Genomic DNA, 18,690 nt, shown 5'->3' with positions numbered 1-18,690 from the left:
TATGATAGACCAAGAAAAACGGAACATGCATGCAGAATGCACAAGATAGATCTGGGAAAGGCAGGAATGTGTTTGGCAGTTTTCTCTCATTGTTTGGAGTTGGATTTCCTATGGTGTGGTTTGCGCTGAATGCTCGGATTTGGGTTACATGATAATTGTTTGTTCATATAGATACCTGTCACAGAATGGAAGACGTGTCACTTAAGTTGAATTGTAGATTAATTGACGTACCGTTCAATTGCTCGAACTTGTCATCCGTATCAAAGTCTTTCTTAGAAACCATCATCAGGAATGCCCTTCTCTTTTTCCGCCTCTTTTCTCATGCGGTTCACATCAACCCACCACTTGTGACTCTCATCCTTACCTGTCCACTCGCCCTTGTCATTAATCTCGTCCCAAGGCTTGGGGCTCAGAATGTAATGGATGTTCTTGACGCTCTCATCTCTCCAGATGGTATTATGTACACCTTCCCATCGCATCGTCTTGAGCGCATTGTAGATATACGGCAGTGGCACCCAACGCTCGCGATACAGGTCCGAGAGAAGCGACTGATCTGCGAAATCCATGTTGACTGCGTCGGCCTCCATATGTGCTACTATTTGCGCATACAGCCCCTGAGAGGGATTGACGACTTGTAGGCCACCGTTCATGAAGCCCAGTGGCCCGACTGATGGGTCTGCAGCTTCGGTCTGGGCGATATCTGGCGTTGAGTGTTGCGATGTGAAGGCGCAATTCTCTTTAACCCAGTCCTTGGGGTAATGAGGCTTCTTGAGGGGGTTGCAGACACACGCATGTCCTGCTGCAAAGACACGCTTGCTGATGGTCTTGTCCCCCGTCTCGGCAATAGAAGGGGCATCCAACTCAAGGTCCATCAGCTCGTCCATATTGCGCAGAACAAGCATATCCGAGTCGAGCTGGACAACACGGTCATACTCGGTCAGGGAGAACGGCGTAAGCTTACTCCAGCAGTCGTAAAAGCGCGGGTCATTGGAGTAGTCCTTGCCCTTGGTAGGGAGTAGGTAGGGGATGTGCTGGGTGGGAATGCCACGAGCTCGCAACGCAGCATGGCCTTCGGGAGGAAACGTATCCGTGTAAAGAGCAACAAGAGGGTATTGAGATTTTGCCACACGAAGTGAGTGGTCTAGAGTGAGAAGACCAGGCAAATAACTCAGATTTGTAATCAGAGTCGTCCAGACTAAGAGACGTTTGTTAGAGATGAGATGATATCAAGGCGACATGGTATTACCTTTGGGAGAGTCGACCACTCGTTTCCGGGGTTCATATTCCGTCATGTTTGCAAATAGATGATATACACAAAGAGTTGTAGTTGAATACTTAGGCAGGTAGTTGAAGAGATGGTGAGATATGAATTTTAGTGGGGGAGGGGTAATTGAGAGCAAGTCGATGAGGAGAGACGAAATCTCAAGTAGCACAGGCAATACCGAATGGCTTTCATATATATGCTATTAAACGATATCTTGATAGATTCTGCTTCCACTCGGAAGCCATATTCGTGAAACTCCCATCCTCATAAAAGTGCATATCATGAGTCTTCGATGTCCAAAATCGGGTCTGGTTCCTGACGATTGCGGGTCATTTCAGGGTCCCAAATGACGCTATGGCGATCTTGCCTATAGTTTCGATTGGAGAAGAATATGTATACTCACAGATCCTGCAAGTGTTGTCTAGAACATGGAACTTGCCTGTCTGTTCGAGGAGTAGAGAGAAGGAAATGTGGTCTGCACCGTTTATTTGCTGGAGTATGTGATGAAGGATTCCAGAGGAGGGCTGCATTCGCAAATGCAAGTGAATGCAATGCTTTTGTGTATCATTCCCGTCAACTACGCAGTCTGTGCTCGGAATGCGAGACAACCTACCCTAGTTACTCTAGGGTAAAGTATTTGGTGCACCAAGTAGACAGTACTGGACAATCCATGAAGAGACGTCAAAAAATAAACTCGAGATCTTGAGATCTGCAAACCAACAAAAGCCAAAGCTTTGTAGGTTCAATGCAAGTCATTATGTCTTGCTTGAACCTCGGTTATGTCTTCAATCTATCATGCAAAACTTCATGTCACATGAGTTTAAAAATGAAAAATGTTCAATCCTCCGGTTCGGACATGTCGTCCGTCGTTTTGTTCATCCGGACTTCAACTCCAAGAACTTCGGCCTGAAGCCGAGGCTTTGGCCCCAATATTTATATGCCGAAATCAGGAATTACCATATGACCGACAGGTATGATATGCATCCTCCAGCTGTCATCGGACCAAGCTGCAGGCTGCTCAGATCACGGTCGCCAGTGAGCCACGGTGATCCGGAAAAAAATAGACATGCCCCGAAAGTCAACCATACCCTGCACCACTGATGGAGTCGAATTTGGATGCGTCAGAGTTTCGGTGAAATTGGTGGTTGACGACTTCAATATTAAGAATACGGATACTGTATCTTGTCTTGTTCGGTTTCCGTATTGGCCAACTGATATTGAAAGTTTCAAGATAAAGTATGTGTATCACAATAAACACTCTGCTGCTGCTTGATTGGCTGGCTATGTCTCTACCCAAGATGGCAATGCTTATTTGTGTTGAGTTTCGTCATGTCGCCATTATCAGCTCCTGAACGAATTCGTAATCGTGTATCTTGAAGCGGGAGGGTATCCGATCGCCTCTGATTTCGGTCAAGCTCATGGCGGTGTCACAGCCATGTCGAACTAAACACCCTAGCTCTTACGGTGAGGCCAAGGTGAGGGAGCTTTCAAGGTAGGTCCCGTTCAACAAATTTTGTTGACCGGCGCCGCCGTAATTCCAACAATAGCAATTGCTGCCCCTCCATACCTAGTCAGGCCCCTGAGCCTGTCTGGCTGGCCTTGTCTTGCCTCGCTTCAATGTTGACTCAAGATTTCCTTCTGGAATCTAGGTTATCGGTCCTGGGGGCCTAGTTGCAAGGGGAGCTCAACAATTTCGCACGCGCGCGAATCTTAATATTCGCACAGCCTAGGATATGCACAGGTCAGCCCAGGACCCAGGACCCAGGACCCAGATTGCCTGTGTTTACTTTCTGAGTCTCGATACGATCGCTTCCAGATCTTTCCTAAGAAAAGTCTTGAATATCGAGCCTTTGATCTCGGAGGTTTTCCGTTCATCTTCTGAGCCGAGGCATTCAGAAGCAGTGTCCGCAAGAACGGAATCAAGTAATTGCCGGAAAGAAGCCAATCATGATGCAAAACCATGATAAACGAGCGTGCGACGGAGTCTGCACCATCTCCCCGGTCCAAAGGGGACAACCAAGTTGACGGGTTTCTAGAAGTGGACCAGGAGACGTTCGATTTTGGTTACCAGCCCTGGAGTGACACGGGCCTCTTCCCGTCTTTGGGCTTGCTCACTGCCGTGCTGTCACCCATACTGGCTATCACGCCGCTTTAAAGCTACAGGCTCGCAAATTGAAGAAAGGCGTCGACTGATAAGTTGATGTATGGTAATGGTCGCTGTAATGATAGGATGGCCTCCAGACATTGGAGCATAATAACTGACGCGTAGATAATAAAAGGGTGAGAGAACAATCTGGCTGACCGCCCTATTAATGCTCAGTCAACAATTGGACAAAACCGATAATGATCTTCGAGTGAGCGACAGGCACGCTCCACGTGTGCCAGATTCGTAGATTCCCCTGCCGAGACTCGTCAGCAGGAGAGGCCGCACTGGTTTCTTGGTGGCAAACAACTGGTAAAGCGGCACTGATCTGACTTGAGTGCACCACTGTCCAGACCCTTGTCTCACCAGCTGCAGTAGCTGTGAGGGAGCTCAACGAGTTCCACTCCTCGATGTATCTCATTGTAAAGGTCGTTTGAAGGATGGTACCAAATCAATTCAACCGGCAGCATGTTGCAACACTCGACGCCACTGTTTTTCTGATATGATACCGTTATCTCTGGGTGTTGTAACATAAGCCAGCTTGAGCACGCAGCTGGTTTAGCATTGGCACATCCCATCTGCTCAACGTCCACTATTCATTTTTCTTTCGGACATTGACGGCTCAAGTAACCTGTGGTTCGAGATCGATAGTTCAAGAGCAACTCAGAGATGAGCTTAGTGACTTGTAAGGCCCCATAATTGGCCCCTTTTCCAGCTTGGGGGTGGAACCTGGCTTCTCATTAAAAAAGCTGGAGAAGCGAGCGAGACAAGAGGAATTTGATGAGGGCACCACAGTGATACCTTGAGAGCTGCACGGCAGTGTAGAGTGCAGTAGGCACTGTAACTGGGGCACCTGGCAGGCCTGTTTATTGGACCCCCAACATACCGACTTTGTGCTGCTTGGAGAAGTACCTTGTACACGCGCCGGGCGGCATTCGGTATCTCGTCGCCGAGTCAGGGACTGTAACTGCAACTGTACTGCTTGTTTCATTGTTTGTTTGCAACAGAAAGCGACAGAAACTATAATTGTCGTCCTCGTCTGGCATGAAGATGTTTCACGTCGGAGTGAGGGTTTGGCGGATTAGATAATCGGATGGCGGAAGTTTGTTGATTGACACCGCCCTTCCTTGTCTTCGATTGGAAACAGCGGCAGCTTCCTTGGGAGGGTGTGTATCAGTGGTGTTGTACGAGTCCAGTACCTCTCCACATGCGGGATCAACGATGGTGTAGCTAAATTAAGGTGAGCTAACAGGGCGGGAGCTTGAAGCTGTACCTGTAGTCTACACTGTACTTGGTGACTCGGTGGAGGCTATGAGTAACTCTTTCCTCAACCCCGTCCCTTAGCAGGTAGCTCCCCAGATCACACGGGCTCCCGGACGACTATCCGCGCCTGCCTCACCTCGAAAGTAGGTACACCCCTAGACAGCTATCGAAGCCTGCGCCTTCCCCCTCCTCTAGGTAGTAGTTTATCTGTCTCGACCTGGGTCTCACCTCCCTCACAATATAATACATAAACCCTCCTCCCCTCCCTCCATTGAGCTCTCCAATCCCACTTGCATCTGCGTCTACACTCCATAACGTCCTATCGGCCCCTCTCATCACATCGCCTGATCTGTGAACTCGTCACCGCTACCCCCAACTCGATCTGCTCTTTACTACACAAAGTGTATAAGTAGCTGGACACCGCCAACTTTTTATCACATCAAACCACAATTGCCAATCCCATCTATCACAATGCCTAGAATCACCGCTTCCGTTTCCAAGGTCACTCGCACTCTGACCGAGTCGCATCGCCATGCCGGTGTCGCTCTCATGCCCAAGTATGCTGAGCTCCTTGGTTCCTCTTCAGAACAGTCTGAGGTGAGTCTCATACTCTTCAATCAATTCAACTCGTACTAACAATCGATTCAGTCTCGTGGTCTCAAGACTACCCACCGTCCCACTCCTCAGCCATCCATCGCTGGTCGCACACGGCCTTTGATGCAGTCCTTCAGCTCTTCGGCATCTTCTCGTGCTCCCGTCAACCACGTTGACACCATGGTGCTGCCCAAGATTTACGCTACTCCCAGCCACAACGAGCCTCTTCCTCGTATGCCACTTCTTCCTGACAACTACGGCTCTTACCACAACTCCATGTCTGATGCCACCGACTTGTCCACTGGCCACCGACCCATCATCTTCGCCATCAACCCTGATATTGTCGTTCCCGGTGCACCCCTCGCAAACATGGATGCCACCAACATGGACAGCATTGACGTGAAGTTTGTTCACGACCAGCCCAAGATCTCTACTGCTGCCGCTGGCGAGCAATACAACCCTGAGCGAAGCACATTTATGATCGACATGTATCGCAGTATGAAGGAAGATCTTCTTAGTGTTGCACCTCAGCTTAAAAGAAACTAAGAGTTCTGGGATAAAAGCATGGAAAGAAAGAGCAGGAGTTTACTACAGTCTCGACAAAGAGAGCTGCAAATCTATTAAGCGTTGTAATTTGTTTTCGCGGAACGGGGTGCGATCGCATCAACTAATGGCCCTATTGTAAGTGGCTGGCGTGGCTCGAGGCCATTCATTTTTATACTACGATACACAAGATCATATGAAAGCCCAAGTGGCAGACTCGAATGAATACAAGTCTTTTGTTCTTTAAATGGTGTTTTCTAAATTACAAACGTGACATACAGGGCAGTCTCCAAGTTGGAAGTAAAAAATCTAAACTCAGCGAGGTCACACTCGATTCCTTCATTATTTATCTGACACATTCAAATTTTGCATAGACCTATCTAAATTACAATTCGCTACAAAAATCGAGATCAGCCAAAGACGTAAACCACAAAATTGATCGATGTGTGGATATGTAGATGTTTTGTTGTGTCTATGGTATCATCTCTCGTAAAACACTACTTCCTGTATTCACTCCTTGGTTCAGATCCTTCCTCTCTTTTTGAATCCTATCAATCTTCCGAGTCTTTATCAATGCCACAAGTACATAATTGCAAAACGCAGCCAAGTATTAATCACCCTAAACCCCTTCTCAAACAGAATCCCATCGCTGCCAAGCCCTATACGTTTATCGCTTCTTCGCAGATGGCCTGGGCTTGCACTCATCGTTGGTAACGGGATGCAGCATGACCTTGATGGGATAGCTTTGAGTGTTGTGCTGGTAACCCTTGGCCCAGTCGTAGCCAACAGCATAGGCAAAGATGGAACCGTTCTTGTTAAAGGTAGTAGAGGTGATGCTGCCTCCGACGTTGGGGTAACCCTTGAGACGATGCTTGGCATCCTTGTCCCAGAAGTGGAATGTTCCATCGGAGCCGGCAGTGCTGAATGTGCCGTGGACGGGGTGGAATGAAATGTCGTTGACGGCGTGGACATTGGTGACACCGTTGGCTGGAGGGTCACGGTGGCACTTGAAAGAGAAGTTGGCGCTGCGGCATGTTAGTTCAGGTCCTCAATTCGTAGCTTTCTGGAGCTTGCTTACCTTGAGTCCTTGGCCTCGACGTATTGGATAGCGCAACGTCCCTCGATACTGCCGATGGCGAATCCAGCAGAGTCGGTAAAGCAGCTGACAACCCGAGTCTGCCACTTCAGAGGGCTCTGCAGAGTCTTGTAGAATTTGGTAGGGTTCTTGAGGTCGATGACGTTGATGTAGCGATCGGCTGTACCGACTACACACAGATTGTCGCGAACGTCCATAGTATAGACTCGTTCTTGACAAGCTACTGTGGCGGCGGGCCCTTGCTGTCGGAGATCCCAGTATTTCACCGTCTTGTCCCATGATCCTGAGACGACCATGGGGCCGTTGCCGCTGTCGAAGAATCGGGCTGTTCGCACAGGCTGGTCGTGTGTGCCCACAACAATGTCCTGCTGGGAGGCGAGATCGCAGACCTTGATGTTCTTGTCGGCGCCTGCAGAGACGATCTTTGTTCCATCCTACAAGTCTGGGTTAGTTATCCCCCTGTCGCGTCGGCAGCTTACTTTCGTACCTTGGAGAAGTCGCAGCTCAACACGGGTTGACTGTGCTCATATGCGTGTCGGCCTTGGCTTTGACCGTTGGTGGCAATTTCGTAAATACGGACTTTATTGTCCCAACTCGAGATGGCCAAAAAGTCGGGACCGTTTGGCGCAGGAGAGAAAGAGAGGCCGGAGATGGTGTCGGTGGGAGGGTCGGAAAGCGCAACATCTTGCTTGAGGTCGCCGATGCTTGTCGCCGCCGCGCTCGAGGCGCTGCCAAAGAGAGTCGACATGATTATAGATAGATTGCGCGAGAGAAAGATGAAAGGTTGAAAACCAGTCGGTGGCTCTTTTGTGATTTCACTATGACAGTGACAGGTGCAGAAACGACAAAAAGTCGATGGCTCCAATCAAATGCTTTTCGAATTGATCGGACACAAACACAGATTCGACGATTAGATGATAGGTAGTTGTCTGTCTTCACGGTCGAAGCTGGATGCGCCGCGAGCTTTGTATTGAAGACGAATAAACAGGCACGAAGGCAGCGACCCAGCCTTCTCAACGCGAGGTCCGCATTGGCTGAACCGCGACAGAGGAAAAAAAAGGCAGCTACAGCCACACCTCGAAGCTTGGATCACTAGCGCCACACCACAGCCCCATCTTTGACATAAAAATTCGAATCGAGTTTGATTTCTTCTTTTTCTTTTCTCTTTCCTTCTCATCCGCGCCCCTCGCTCAATAGATCGCTATTCGAAGCTCACAAACAGAGACACTGCGATTTATCGCAGCGTCTCAATCTCTTTATTGCTTTGGGAGAAAGTCCCCGGACGTCTTCGTTTCGACGAAGTTTGCGGAAACGCGCCGCCATAGAAGCACTGCGGTTGACCTTTGCGCCCAGGCCCTCGCCCTGCACTGGCCCTGCCCTCCGCTACATCTGCTTGCCAACGGCCTTTGTCTCAACGGTCTTTGCCGCCCTCGGTCCTCTTGGATGAAGATATGAGTCCGCTGTCGAGGTGCGGTGAGTTCTGGACGGACGGGTTGTCTGGCGGGTGGATGGTGGGCAGACGCTTAGTGCTCGTGCATGTGGCATCGGGTCGCTTAGGATTTGTTGTCGAGATTGACAGGTATGCGATTGCCTAGCGAAAGCTTGGTTACTCAATGGGGCTCATTCTTGATGCGAGGGGCCGGTATCCCGTTGACCCTTGGGTGACGGTCTTGTTCCATTTTTTTACACTCTAAACTTCGCTGGAAGTTCTCACGGGACAGACCTGAACCCAGGACGAGATGGGTTGAAGTTTTTATGATGATGACCAATATTAGAGTCAAGCACTGAGTCAGAAAATCTGACGTTGTGGACCACCAAACTATGTCGACTGAAAAACTTCAACCCTCTTGTTTTTGGGTATAGATACAGATAGCTAGACAGAGTGCTTGTGATTGTGTGTATGAGGCGTGAGCTGTCGTGATTTAAGAACCTATGTTGCTTAATGCTTTCATGCATTCTGTGATGTCCTGACCATGTCGCCGTAGAACAGATTCAACTGCATGACGAACGTTCTGAGAACATGTTCTTCATGATACTGTCAAGTGCGGAATAGCCTGTGAGGCTCAATGGCGACCGAGAAAGTTAGTGCATGAGTCTGGAGCTTGTATCTGCGAATGCCATTTTGGTTATTTGTAACCAAGCGGGGAGTGACCTTTGTTGTTTTTACAACAGCAAGCAGCCATCAGGGTAAGGCTCGTTGACACTTCTCCCTTGCAAGGCCAATGCCTTCCAGTCATCTATTTTCTTGCCTTCCATCAATGGATTCTCAAGTTGTCGTCCAGATGCTCTGGATTTTTAATAGCATGATCCGCCTCCTCTCCTATCTGCGCAAGTCGAAAACCTTTGGAGGTCTTCTTTTGGGAAGCCTCTCGCACCAAGAAAGACAACAGGATCAGATTGTTATTGCAACATGTCACTTGAATGAAGTTGTTTTTCGTTGCTCAGTGATTCATTGTGACCCATAAGGCCTAACCCGCGGCCTGAACTACGTGCCAAAATGCGTCTGCTGCGTCTGACACTCACAGCTAAGCCAAGGCAGAGCCAAGAAGCGAGCAACGTCGATATCGGAAATCAAGCTTCTGAAAGCGGCCACGAAGCCAATATATGACTTGAAAGTGCATGGGTCGACGTCCGACGCTACAGGCACCTCAGGGTATCAGAAAAGCCAGCCGCTGGAAGCACAAGAGACAAAATTAGTAGGTCAGTTTATGATACTTAGACCATGCTGCTTAGACTATTTACTTTTGTATCCTCAGATTTAGGCGGCCAACGTTTCTGCTATCCACTAGAAGCATCAACTATCGACCAAATTCCGTTCTGGTAACTTGCAGTACCGCCCCAATGTGTGAGATCAGTTCATAGGCAAGTAATATGAGCTGTTAAATCCCACGGTTCTGCAACAGAGTGGAACGCTGGGAGAAGTTCTGCTTTGATGATAGCCAAGATGGTAAGCTTTCCACGGTGGTTTTCGCTATCTTGTCTGACTACTTTCAGGGCTCGGCAGGAGGACCAGTATATTCTTCTCCCGAAAGCGTTGAGGCATGTAGATGCCTTTGATTTGATCCAAAGGTGCCGTTCTACATTAGGGTTTTCACAATCCTCGGTAGCGGTCTCGTAAACTCCAAGATGAAGATCCTGTATATCCTGTTTATGTTGGGACGCTCCATTAACGCTCATGTCAAACCTTCCGAAACTATCGATTTTCTAAAGACAGCGACTCACAGCGCCTGCTCGACACCATATGTCTTTATCATATGCGTCTGATTGTGAATGCTACCAAGTCACAATGAAAGATATCAACGACAGTCTTATCGAGGCCCTGGAAGGGCTCTGCTACAACGCATGCGACAAGTCTCTCCATAAATTTGCTAGTCGCAGCACGAAGAACCACCCACGGCGTCATCCATATGTGTGAACAAAGCCCATCATACCGAGGGCTAGTGTCATATCAACCTGCACTCGACGAAGAAACGTTCAATACATTCTATATGAACGAGAGCCACAGTGGTGGTATCGACAACGGAGAAGCATATGATCTATGACTGATGTCATCCAAGATGGTCAGAGTTCCCAGCACTGCATTGATGTTGCTTGAAGAAGTTTGCTATATGATTGTTTTGGTACCCAAGTTAAATCAAGCCTGAAAAGCATCGCTGGTCGCTTCGATTTCAATGAGTGTTGGTTCCGTATTGGATTCCAGCAAATGTCTACAATACTCACGGGCGAGAAACACTTTACTATAATGACGCATAGTGCTTGTAGCAAGCATACAGGATGATAATGGAGTAATTATTGGAGGTAAGCTGTCACAAAAGACATGCAAATATTAATGATTTTCAAGTGCCCCTGATTTGGATTCTACAATATCTATTTGCGGTCTGTAACTGGTCCATGTAAAGTACATAGAGGCTCGAAGCACGACAAATGTTTGATGATTATTATTTCTTGTCTGTGAATAACCAGGCCAGACACCCCCTGCCACTGGAGTTGGCATAAGTATATATGTTGACGGTGCCCCCGATCACAGCCTCAAGGGGGAGACAGCTGGTGGCGGCATCAGAGCAACCGAAATGTCAAGGCATTATTTTAGACAGGGCCTCCTAAGTTTTATTTAATACTTCGTAAATCATATCCTAAGCTAGATATGCAATATTGTTTCATCTCTTGTGCATTGCCTGGCGTAGCCGAGCTATCTGCGACCTTACCTTGGGGTAAGTAGGTAGTCGGGTGGAACTGACAATAGACCGTCAACAGCTGTCAACAGCCGTCAGCTGCCTGTAAGTGAGCAATGTTTGAGCTATTTTTTTTTGTTTATATTGTGCGCTGTTGATGTGGCGACCAAGATTCTCTCGCTGCTGCCTGCCCGCTTCGCAAAACCTCTTCTCTTCCCCTCCACCTTCTCCCTCCTAGTTTCTTCACATCACATCACATCGCATCTTCCCTTACAAGACTTCTGGCAATCTCCTCGACCACGCCTAGCCTCATTCAACATGGTATATATTTCATGATATCCTCTGCTGCTCATCAATCATGTTGTCTAACTGTCTCAGGGTGGTGCGGGTGCGAAGAGATCGCTTCGCAGTTTTCCTCTCGACAACACTATCTTTCAACAAGATACTCTCCCATCAGCCTAGCCGCAGCTGTACAAAACGCGGCCGGGTTTCGCCTTACCCACACATTGAGGCTGGATCAGTAGTAGGATATCAGTATCAAACTTACCTTTACCTTCTTCCTCGTCATAGCACATTGTCTCTCGGACAGCCTCTCGAAAAGACTCGAAGAGATACTCTCTAATTAGCCTAGTTGCAGCTATACAAGACGCGACCAGGTTTAGCCTTACCTTAGGCTAGATCAGCAGGATTCATATACAAAACGCTTCACCTCCATCATCGCATCACATCTTCCCTCGCAACACCCTCTCTCTCAACAGCCTAGCCGCAGCTATACAAAACGCGGCCGGGTTTCGCCTTACCCACATATTGAGGCTGGATTAATAGGATCTCAGTACATAACACTTCACATTTTCCTCTCGACACCTTCGCAGTTTCACCCTCCCTACCTCTCTCTGTCTCTCCCAGAGTTTGATCCCCCCAGAGCCACTCTCCCAGAGCCTCAGCCTCTCCCAGAGCGACTTTCTCTCAGCTTGACTCTCCTTCGGAGCTTTACCCGCTCTCCACAGCTTCTTCACCTCACTTCGCATTAACCCTCTCAGCAAGACTCTCTCCCATCAGCCTAGCCGCAGCTGTATAAAACGCGACCAGGTTTAGCCTTGCCTACACATTGAGGCTGGATTAGTAGTAGGATCTCAGTACAAAACACTTCACATTTTCATTCTTGGCAACACTCTCTCTCCCCCTTCCCCCAGAGTCTCACTCTCTCCCCCAGAGTATCTCTCTCTTCTCGAGTCTTGCCCTCTCTCTCAGAACCTCATCCTGTCTCTCATAGCTTTACTCTCTCCTAGAGCTTCATACACTCTATTGCAGCTTCACCCTGTCTCCCAGAGCTTTAGTCCAACAAGCAACGCTGGCCTCTCGGATACTTCAACCAGAGCTGCGCAAAGCTGTTGTGCCGTCCATGGACAGAGGCCGAGTTTGCAGAGTTCCGTCGCAACGATGAATTGGACGTCATCTACCAGGTCTGCTTGTTCTGGCTGTTCGGTTCGAAGGATGAGCTTTTCAATCAGTTTGCAGACACGAAGACTGATTTGACACCCGTTGGCGACAAAGGGTCTACCGTAAACAACCCTGTGCGTTTTTTCCATGGCTGGAGTATGGATCTCCTTGACTACAACCTTCCACGTGGGTATCGAGTGATCAGAATTACTCATATCGATACCAGGATCGAGACCGCGGACGGATACAAGGCCTTTCTTCCCTATGTCAGCATTGAGAAGGATGAAACGTTGGCCACATACATCACTCGTGTCGGAGATGAAGGCCTGGTCAAGATTGGGGTCAAGAAGGAAGTATCTGACGCACTTTTCAAAACGCAGCTGTCTGCCATCAAGTTCCTCTGGGATGGTTCCTCAGCCAGCCATCCATGATCAACGTCCCTGGCGTTTGATGAGAGTGAACGGTGACGTCTGTGATAGATAGGAATCAAGAGCATGAAGGGCATGAAAACCAAAAGGGGCGACTGGTTTGGCGGGAGTGGCAGCGGAGGTTATTTTCATATGAACAGTTAGCAGGATCAATTTCAGCATTGACCCATTCTTTGAAGCCATAAACATTTGTGAATGACCATCGCCATAATCAGTATCAACAGGAAAGCCAACATGGCCTACATTCATCCTTCTTGGGGCTAAGCCGACTGGTTTGTCTTCCTATTGACTTATTGAAACGGTTGCAACCAAGCTGCAACTGACCATGGATGAAGCTATCCTCAATGTGAACGCCGCTTGTATCTTAGATCCGAGAGTTTCTTTGCGATATCTTTGCCTGCACAGCATATGTTTTAGTGGCTCCTATTGTAAATTCTGCAATCTTCATGCTTCATTTGACAGGTTTTCAAAGAGACAATCGACAGATATTCACTAGCAAGTTCTTTTCTGACACATGATGTGCTAAGCTAACCTATATTAAATCTAAGATATTGACGGTAATTCCAACTAGATGAACTCAAGCTGCAACGTTCCATCCTCAGGTTTGAGGATCGGGTGAGCATGTCGAGCAGGTAACACTGGCCTACAAAAAAGGAGCGCTCACAAAACACCTAAGATGCATCCCCGCATGCATCCTGTATTTTTTCAGGCTTTCATTCTTTGCATCCAATGTTGCACAAACACACAGCAGCTTCTGTGCAGTACCACAATGGATACCTAACTAACTAGGTATGTAGCCAAGATGGTGACGAATTTTCTACGATTTATTCGCTGCATTGTCTGACCAGTCTTGGGGCTCAGCGAAAGCACTCCAATATCTCGTGGACCTTGACCCAAGACTTGTATCGTACGTCAACCCGCTGAAGGAGCTTCCTAGCGTTGAAAATACCATATCAGAGCTGGCCGCTGAAGGCATAAGAGATGAAATCAGTAAGTAAGTCTTTGCTTGTTAGACCATGCTCTTAGGTCATTTCGTTTTCTATTTTCAAGCTTAGTGGTTAACGTTTATGGGCCTATCAGCTCGGGAAGACGTATTTCACGGAAGTACTGCTGCCTTTCACTGCGGTAACGGTCCCACGATCACGAAAGTTCATGATCATGAGATCGCGTGGGCTCGCCAGTCACTTGAAACACACTATAGCCCATTGCATATCTCATGCTACACCCATGACATCGGTATCCGACCAAACCCGTCTAGCTCACTCGGAGCATCAGAAAACCGGCAGTCGATAGCGTAAGAAATGCGAAAGAGGTAGGACATTTATGATGTGTTAGACTAAACGGTTAGGAAATTTATTTTTGGTATCATAAAACCTTGATGTTAACTTCTCTGGTCCCCTAGGCACATTGAATCTATACATACATACATACCTACCTACCTACATACGCGTGTGTAGCAGACACCCAAGTCTTCTCGTCGCACGTGTCTGGTGGAAGGCCAAGCGTTACTCACGACACCCTGCGAGATATCTTCTGCAACTCATTTCAGCGAGCCCGTCGGTTCCAAAATGCCGGCTGGGACCTCGTACTGGCTGGCTTGAAGCCCATGCAGCAAGCTTGTCGGGTTTGGGACGCGATGGTAAAATGAAGACAGGGAGGCCAAGATTCTAGCAAGCTTGGTAGGCTTGAATTGTATGGTACATACATGTTGACTTTCGCCCTCGAAAGTATGTCGCGAACGCCATGATCAATGATCATGGACAGTTACAACTTCGTCGAAACCTCCAGGAAAACAAATCCATCGGCTTGACCCCAACAAGGGTAGATGTAGGCGATCTTCGATTTAGTCGTCACAGCATTCTCTTTCGGAATATCGATACAATATTTGTGTTCAAAGAAAGTCAACTGTTACCTATGCGTGTAGACTGGAAGGCTCGACAGCCAGCTTGGTGCTCTGCATACACCTTGAGATTGTGAAACATAGTCTTGCATTTCTCGGACCATCCACTTGACGTCTGCATTCAAAGAAGTCGGTCGGTATCTGGGTATGCAAACGGGAGAGTTCCACGGACGGCTTATGGATGTATATCTTGCATGATCATATCCATGAAGATACCGCCATTCTTCGAAGAGAAGATTTGGGACTTCCATAGGTGGACGGATACATTCAACGGCTAATGCTTGGCGATTTCATTTAAATTATTGTTGAGTAACTCGTTCTTCAATCTCGACGCTATAGAAGGCCTTGGGGCAGGGTTCTGGTGAGACACTTCTGACCTCGAAAACCTTGCATGTCCTAGCAACGGGCGAACCAGGGGTCCGCTGTACCATAGCTAACTCTAACGATATAAGAAGGCAAGTTACAAGAGTCTCGTCTTGTCCGCCTCGAGAACTTCCCATGTGAACAGCAAAGCCCTTGGGCCTCCTTTGATAGTCATTGCGTATTCCTAACTGAGTTAGGGGGTCAAAACGACGACAGACTCGACGTAGGTATTTTTGCAGCGAGATATTACGACTGGATATCGATGAGCAGGCAGAGAAGTGCCACTAGGCGTGCGGGTCTCATCATTGAGAATGGGGGTGGGTGCCGATGAAGTAACACAACAGAACAGCGCGATGTTAGTCTCCTGAATGTAGTCGAGTTTGAGGTTTAGGAAAAGAACAAAACAAATAACCTAAGAGCAAGTCTAACACATCGTAAAATACCTAAATTATTTATCACTTGGGCAAGGAGTCACGTTGTCTATAATGACGTAGCTGATAGGATAAACAAAGAAGCTAAATGTCTTATGTTCAATATTATTGATCTATTTATTCAACAGGCTCTTTCGCATCCTCAAAAGGCGCCCCTTTTACAGGCGGTGCTTGGGCTACTGCGATCAGCCGTGTCACACAACATTTGATGTAGCCGTCTGTGACTACTGTCTCTTCTGTCTCTTCGGGAACGTCGTTGATTTCAACAGGTCGCTATCATTGATAGCCTCGGCCAGGTCAACAAGTCTAGCCACGCAGGCGATCCAGCGCGCCTCTCACGCAAGAAAATTCACCTGGGAATCAAGGCCAAACACTTTCTTGGAAGTACTGGTTGATCAAGGAATATGCACCTATGGGCAGATTAGCACCAATACAGAGATAAAATGAATGTAAAATGATCTTACCTTCGGAGTTTGGAATTAAGTCACCGGAATTCAGTTTTTGCGTGCAGGAAGAAAGCAAAAACAGAGGGGAAATAACAAATGAAATAGAGGTGTGGTTGTGTTGACTGCTACCCAGCGACCTGACATCTTGATCCGAAGCACGTTTTGCAGGTGACAGCCTTGCACCCCTTGCTTTGCCTGTGACCTTTTTCTTCGGCAGAGAAGTTCCAAATGAGGACCGCCGCACTTTGAACATCTAGTGGGCGGGTTGGTACAGGTCAGAGCAAGGTGACCAAGCTCGAAACAGCGATTAGAAACGATGCCCTCGTGGCTCGCGTGTTTCGCGTAGAAAAAGAATGGTGTCTCCAACAGTAGTCACGACACCAGAGTCTCTGATTGTATCGCGGTACAAAGTTTCACCTAATACTCCTTAAAGCCCTTCAAAGACCTGGAACGCGATTACGTTCGACTGTTAGATTGTCGACTTCGGTTTCCTTTTGACCAGGATTGAATGAATTTTCGGTAGATCGTAACTCGCCAGCCAGAGGGTATGGGCGCATGATGTTTGGCACGGGCACTGCGCCGTCGGCTCCGAGAATCCCCAATCTTCAAAGGTTCTAGTCAAACGTTGACAGAAGGTTTCGACTTGATCATTGTGTTTCAAGCGACTGACGACCCCACGTAATCTCAGGGCCGTTACCGCAGTGGGAAACTCTTCCCTAACTGGTGGGCGCCGGCAACGTTAGCATCTAAGCTTTGGGATAGAAGCATAAATGAACCAAGAGTAGTCTAACTTACTCATTTCGTCTCTTACGACTTCAGTGGCCAGCCCTGACATGGCATTTCCAACGCCAAGAAGCTCCTTCAGCAGGTTGGAGTGCGATGCAAGTCTTAGGTCGAGGTCCGCGAGGTCGGAAAGAAGGCGGCAGTGGTCAAGATTGATTGAGGACATCGGAATTGTGTGTGTCCAGACGTCTCGCGTTTTGTGCACCACTGGCCCCTTGCGGGTGTGGTGCAATTGAAGAAGTGTGGCCCTTTCGTCCCCATGCAGAACGTAAGAAATCGTCGAGAGGGCACTCGCACGAGGGGCACTCGCACGCGCTGCACCACTGGCTACCGGCGGATGTGGTGCAGTTAAAATAGTTATGGACCTTTCGTCCACATGCAGAGCATAAGAAATCGTCGAGAGGGCATTCGCCAGAGGTGTGGTGGTTACGCTCTGCACAATTGCCACAAAAACGTTTCGGACAAAATGCAGCAGTGTGACCCTCTTCGCCACAAGACGTTCGCTCGCATACCTTGTCCGACATGTTAATGCCATCGGCGGTGCAATCACCGGTGGTGTGATCATGAGTCTCACACTTCTTGCACGATTTGAAGCGCTTATTGACACCGCGTTGGGCAAAGGACTTGTAGACGGCGAGGTCTTGAGCGCGACCCTGCGTGATTGCGTTTTTCTCGTGTCCGATAAAGTTCCCGCGGTTCGCAAGAACAACAAGGAAAGCTATGGACCGAATTAAGCCAAGTGTGCAGCGGAGGTCTGCAGCGACGAACGCCGGTGTGCCGCGGAGGTCTTCAGCAGAACTCTGGTGTAGATGTGGTGACCATGTCGTAGAAGACAAGTCAGCTTCGTCGCCTTGTGCGTTGTCAATCACCTTCGGTTTGATCCGAAAAATGAAGGCGAACGCCGGGCAGCTCTGGCTCGTGTGAACATCAGTTGCGCAACGCACTGGTAGTGCGGGTGTTCGTTGTTCACGTTCTAAACAACATAACGCAGGCCTGCTTCTGTCCTGCAAATGGATTTGTTGACACCTTTCCAGGACCCTGAGTCTAGTCTACCTGGTCAGATGGGGTTATTAGGAACGCAGAATAGGGGCTTACTATATTGAACGGTGCTGCCCGGCGGCGCCCATGTGCGGCGATTCTGTTGCAAAGTTGAGACCCTCTAACACAGAGAAGAGGAAGGAAGGAAACAGCGTGTGGTAGGTTGAGCGAGGTTTCTTCTCTCAGGCAGCGGGCAGTGAGCAAAGCAAACGGCATCGGGGCCTCTGGGGGTTGGGCATAATCACGTTTTTGTTGCAGGCAGCCGTCGACGGACAGTGCGTTGTCAGTGCCACAACAGGTAGCAGCGAAGCTCGTGAATATGATAGATTTCCAAATTCGAAAGGAGAATATGCATAGATACACTCCCCCTCCAAGCTTTAAGGTATGAAACCAAATGGCCTAAGGAATGTGATCTAAGTACTAAGCATAAGCTGACCTACTACTTTCGTCTCTTATGGCGACAGCCACTGTCTTACACCCGGAGGATTGCATCAATAGACTTGTAAACCGGGATTGATTTTGCCATGAAGGCATTCAGGGCATTTTTGATGCTGGTAGTGGGCTTGGGGAGGGTGCGTCGGTAGGCTTGGATGGATCTACCATCTCGGTGTCGTTAGGTTTGGGAGACGCCATGATGGCGATGGTGATGATAATGATGGCGATGATGAAGAGAAGAGAAGCTTCATTTTAGTATCCTATACCATATATCAATGTTTACAATCTGAGTTTAATACAGAATCAATTATAGATTCTTTTCCTTATGTAGTAAAGCGTTGACGTGGGAGT

At 48.3% G+C, this 18,690-nt stretch overlaps 7 protein-coding genes across 7 annotated transcripts; 4 read left to right on the top strand and 3 right to left on the bottom strand.

Moving 5' to 3' along the window:
- Positions 1–272: 272 nt before the first annotated feature.
- FGSG_10282 (uncharacterized protein) lies at positions 273–1,292 on the bottom strand (the record flags this gene model as incomplete). Its single annotated transcript, XM_011320937.1, has 2 exons — positions 273–1,195; positions 1,247–1,292. 2 exons carry the CDS (start codon positions 1,290–1,292, stop codon positions 273–275), a joined length of 969 nt encoding a protein of 322 aa, XP_011319239.1.
- Positions 1,293–2,059: 767 nt separating this feature from the next.
- FGSG_13733 (uncharacterized protein) lies at positions 2,060–2,365 on the top strand (the record flags this gene model as incomplete). The annotated part of the gene is made up of 1 exon (XM_011320936.1): positions 2,060–2,365. One exon carries the CDS (start codon positions 2,060–2,062, stop codon positions 2,363–2,365), a length of 306 nt encoding a protein of 101 aa, XP_011319238.1.
- Positions 2,366–4,959: 2,594 nt separating this feature from the next.
- On the top strand, positions 4,960–6,052 carry FGSG_10281 (uncharacterized protein). The gene is made up of 2 exons (XM_011320935.1): positions 4,960–5,267; positions 5,319–6,052. The coding sequence occupies exons 1-2, from the start codon at positions 5,142–5,144 to the stop codon at positions 5,808–5,810; spliced, it is 618 nt and encodes a 205-aa protein (XP_011319237.1). The 5' UTR covers positions 4,960–5,141; the 3' UTR covers positions 5,811–6,052.
- A 207-nt stretch (positions 6,053–6,259) lies between these two features.
- On the bottom strand, positions 6,260–7,858 carry FGSG_10280 (Poly(A)+ RNA export protein). The gene is made up of 3 exons (XM_011320934.1): positions 7,391–7,858; positions 6,886–7,337; positions 6,260–6,832 (listed from the first exon to the last, which is right to left on the bottom strand). Exons 1-3 carry the CDS (start codon positions 7,649–7,651, stop codon positions 6,475–6,477), a joined length of 1,071 nt encoding a protein of 356 aa, XP_011319236.1. The 5' UTR covers positions 7,652–7,858; the 3' UTR covers positions 6,260–6,474.
- Positions 7,859–12,515: 4,657 nt separating this feature from the next.
- FGSG_10279 (uncharacterized protein) lies at positions 12,516–12,946 on the top strand (the record flags this gene model as incomplete). Its single annotated transcript, XM_011320933.1, has 2 exons — positions 12,516–12,560; positions 12,602–12,946. 2 exons carry the CDS (start codon positions 12,516–12,518, stop codon positions 12,944–12,946), a joined length of 390 nt encoding a protein of 129 aa, XP_011319235.1.
- A 799-nt stretch (positions 12,947–13,745) lies between these two features.
- Positions 13,746–14,591, top strand: FGSG_13732 (uncharacterized protein; the record flags this gene model as incomplete). The annotated part of the gene is given in 5 exon segments (XM_011320932.1): positions 13,746–13,748; positions 13,792–13,933; positions 14,024–14,237; positions 14,346–14,392; positions 14,401–14,591. Coding segments are annotated over 5 exon segments (597 nt in total).
- Positions 14,592–15,997: 1,406 nt separating this feature from the next.
- FGSG_10278 (uncharacterized protein) lies at positions 15,998–18,537 on the bottom strand (the record flags this gene model as incomplete). Its single annotated transcript, XM_011320931.1, has 8 exons — positions 15,998–16,047; positions 16,102–16,326; positions 16,544–16,686; positions 16,781–16,829; positions 16,879–17,299; positions 17,379–17,870; positions 17,962–18,303; positions 18,505–18,537. 8 exons carry the CDS (start codon positions 18,535–18,537, stop codon positions 15,998–16,000), a joined length of 1,755 nt encoding a protein of 584 aa, XP_011319233.1.
- Between the last annotated feature and the right edge of the window lie 153 nt (positions 18,538–18,690).

Source organism: Fusarium graminearum, chromosome 1 (assembly GCF_000240135.3).
Source record: "Fusarium graminearum PH-1 chromosome 1, whole genome shotgun sequence".
Lineage (NCBI taxonomy): Eukaryota > Fungi > Ascomycota > Sordariomycetes > Hypocreales > Nectriaceae > Fusarium > Fusarium graminearum.
The sequence above is the reverse complement of the archived record's forward strand: the minus strand, read 5'-3'. Positions and strand labels throughout refer to the sequence as shown.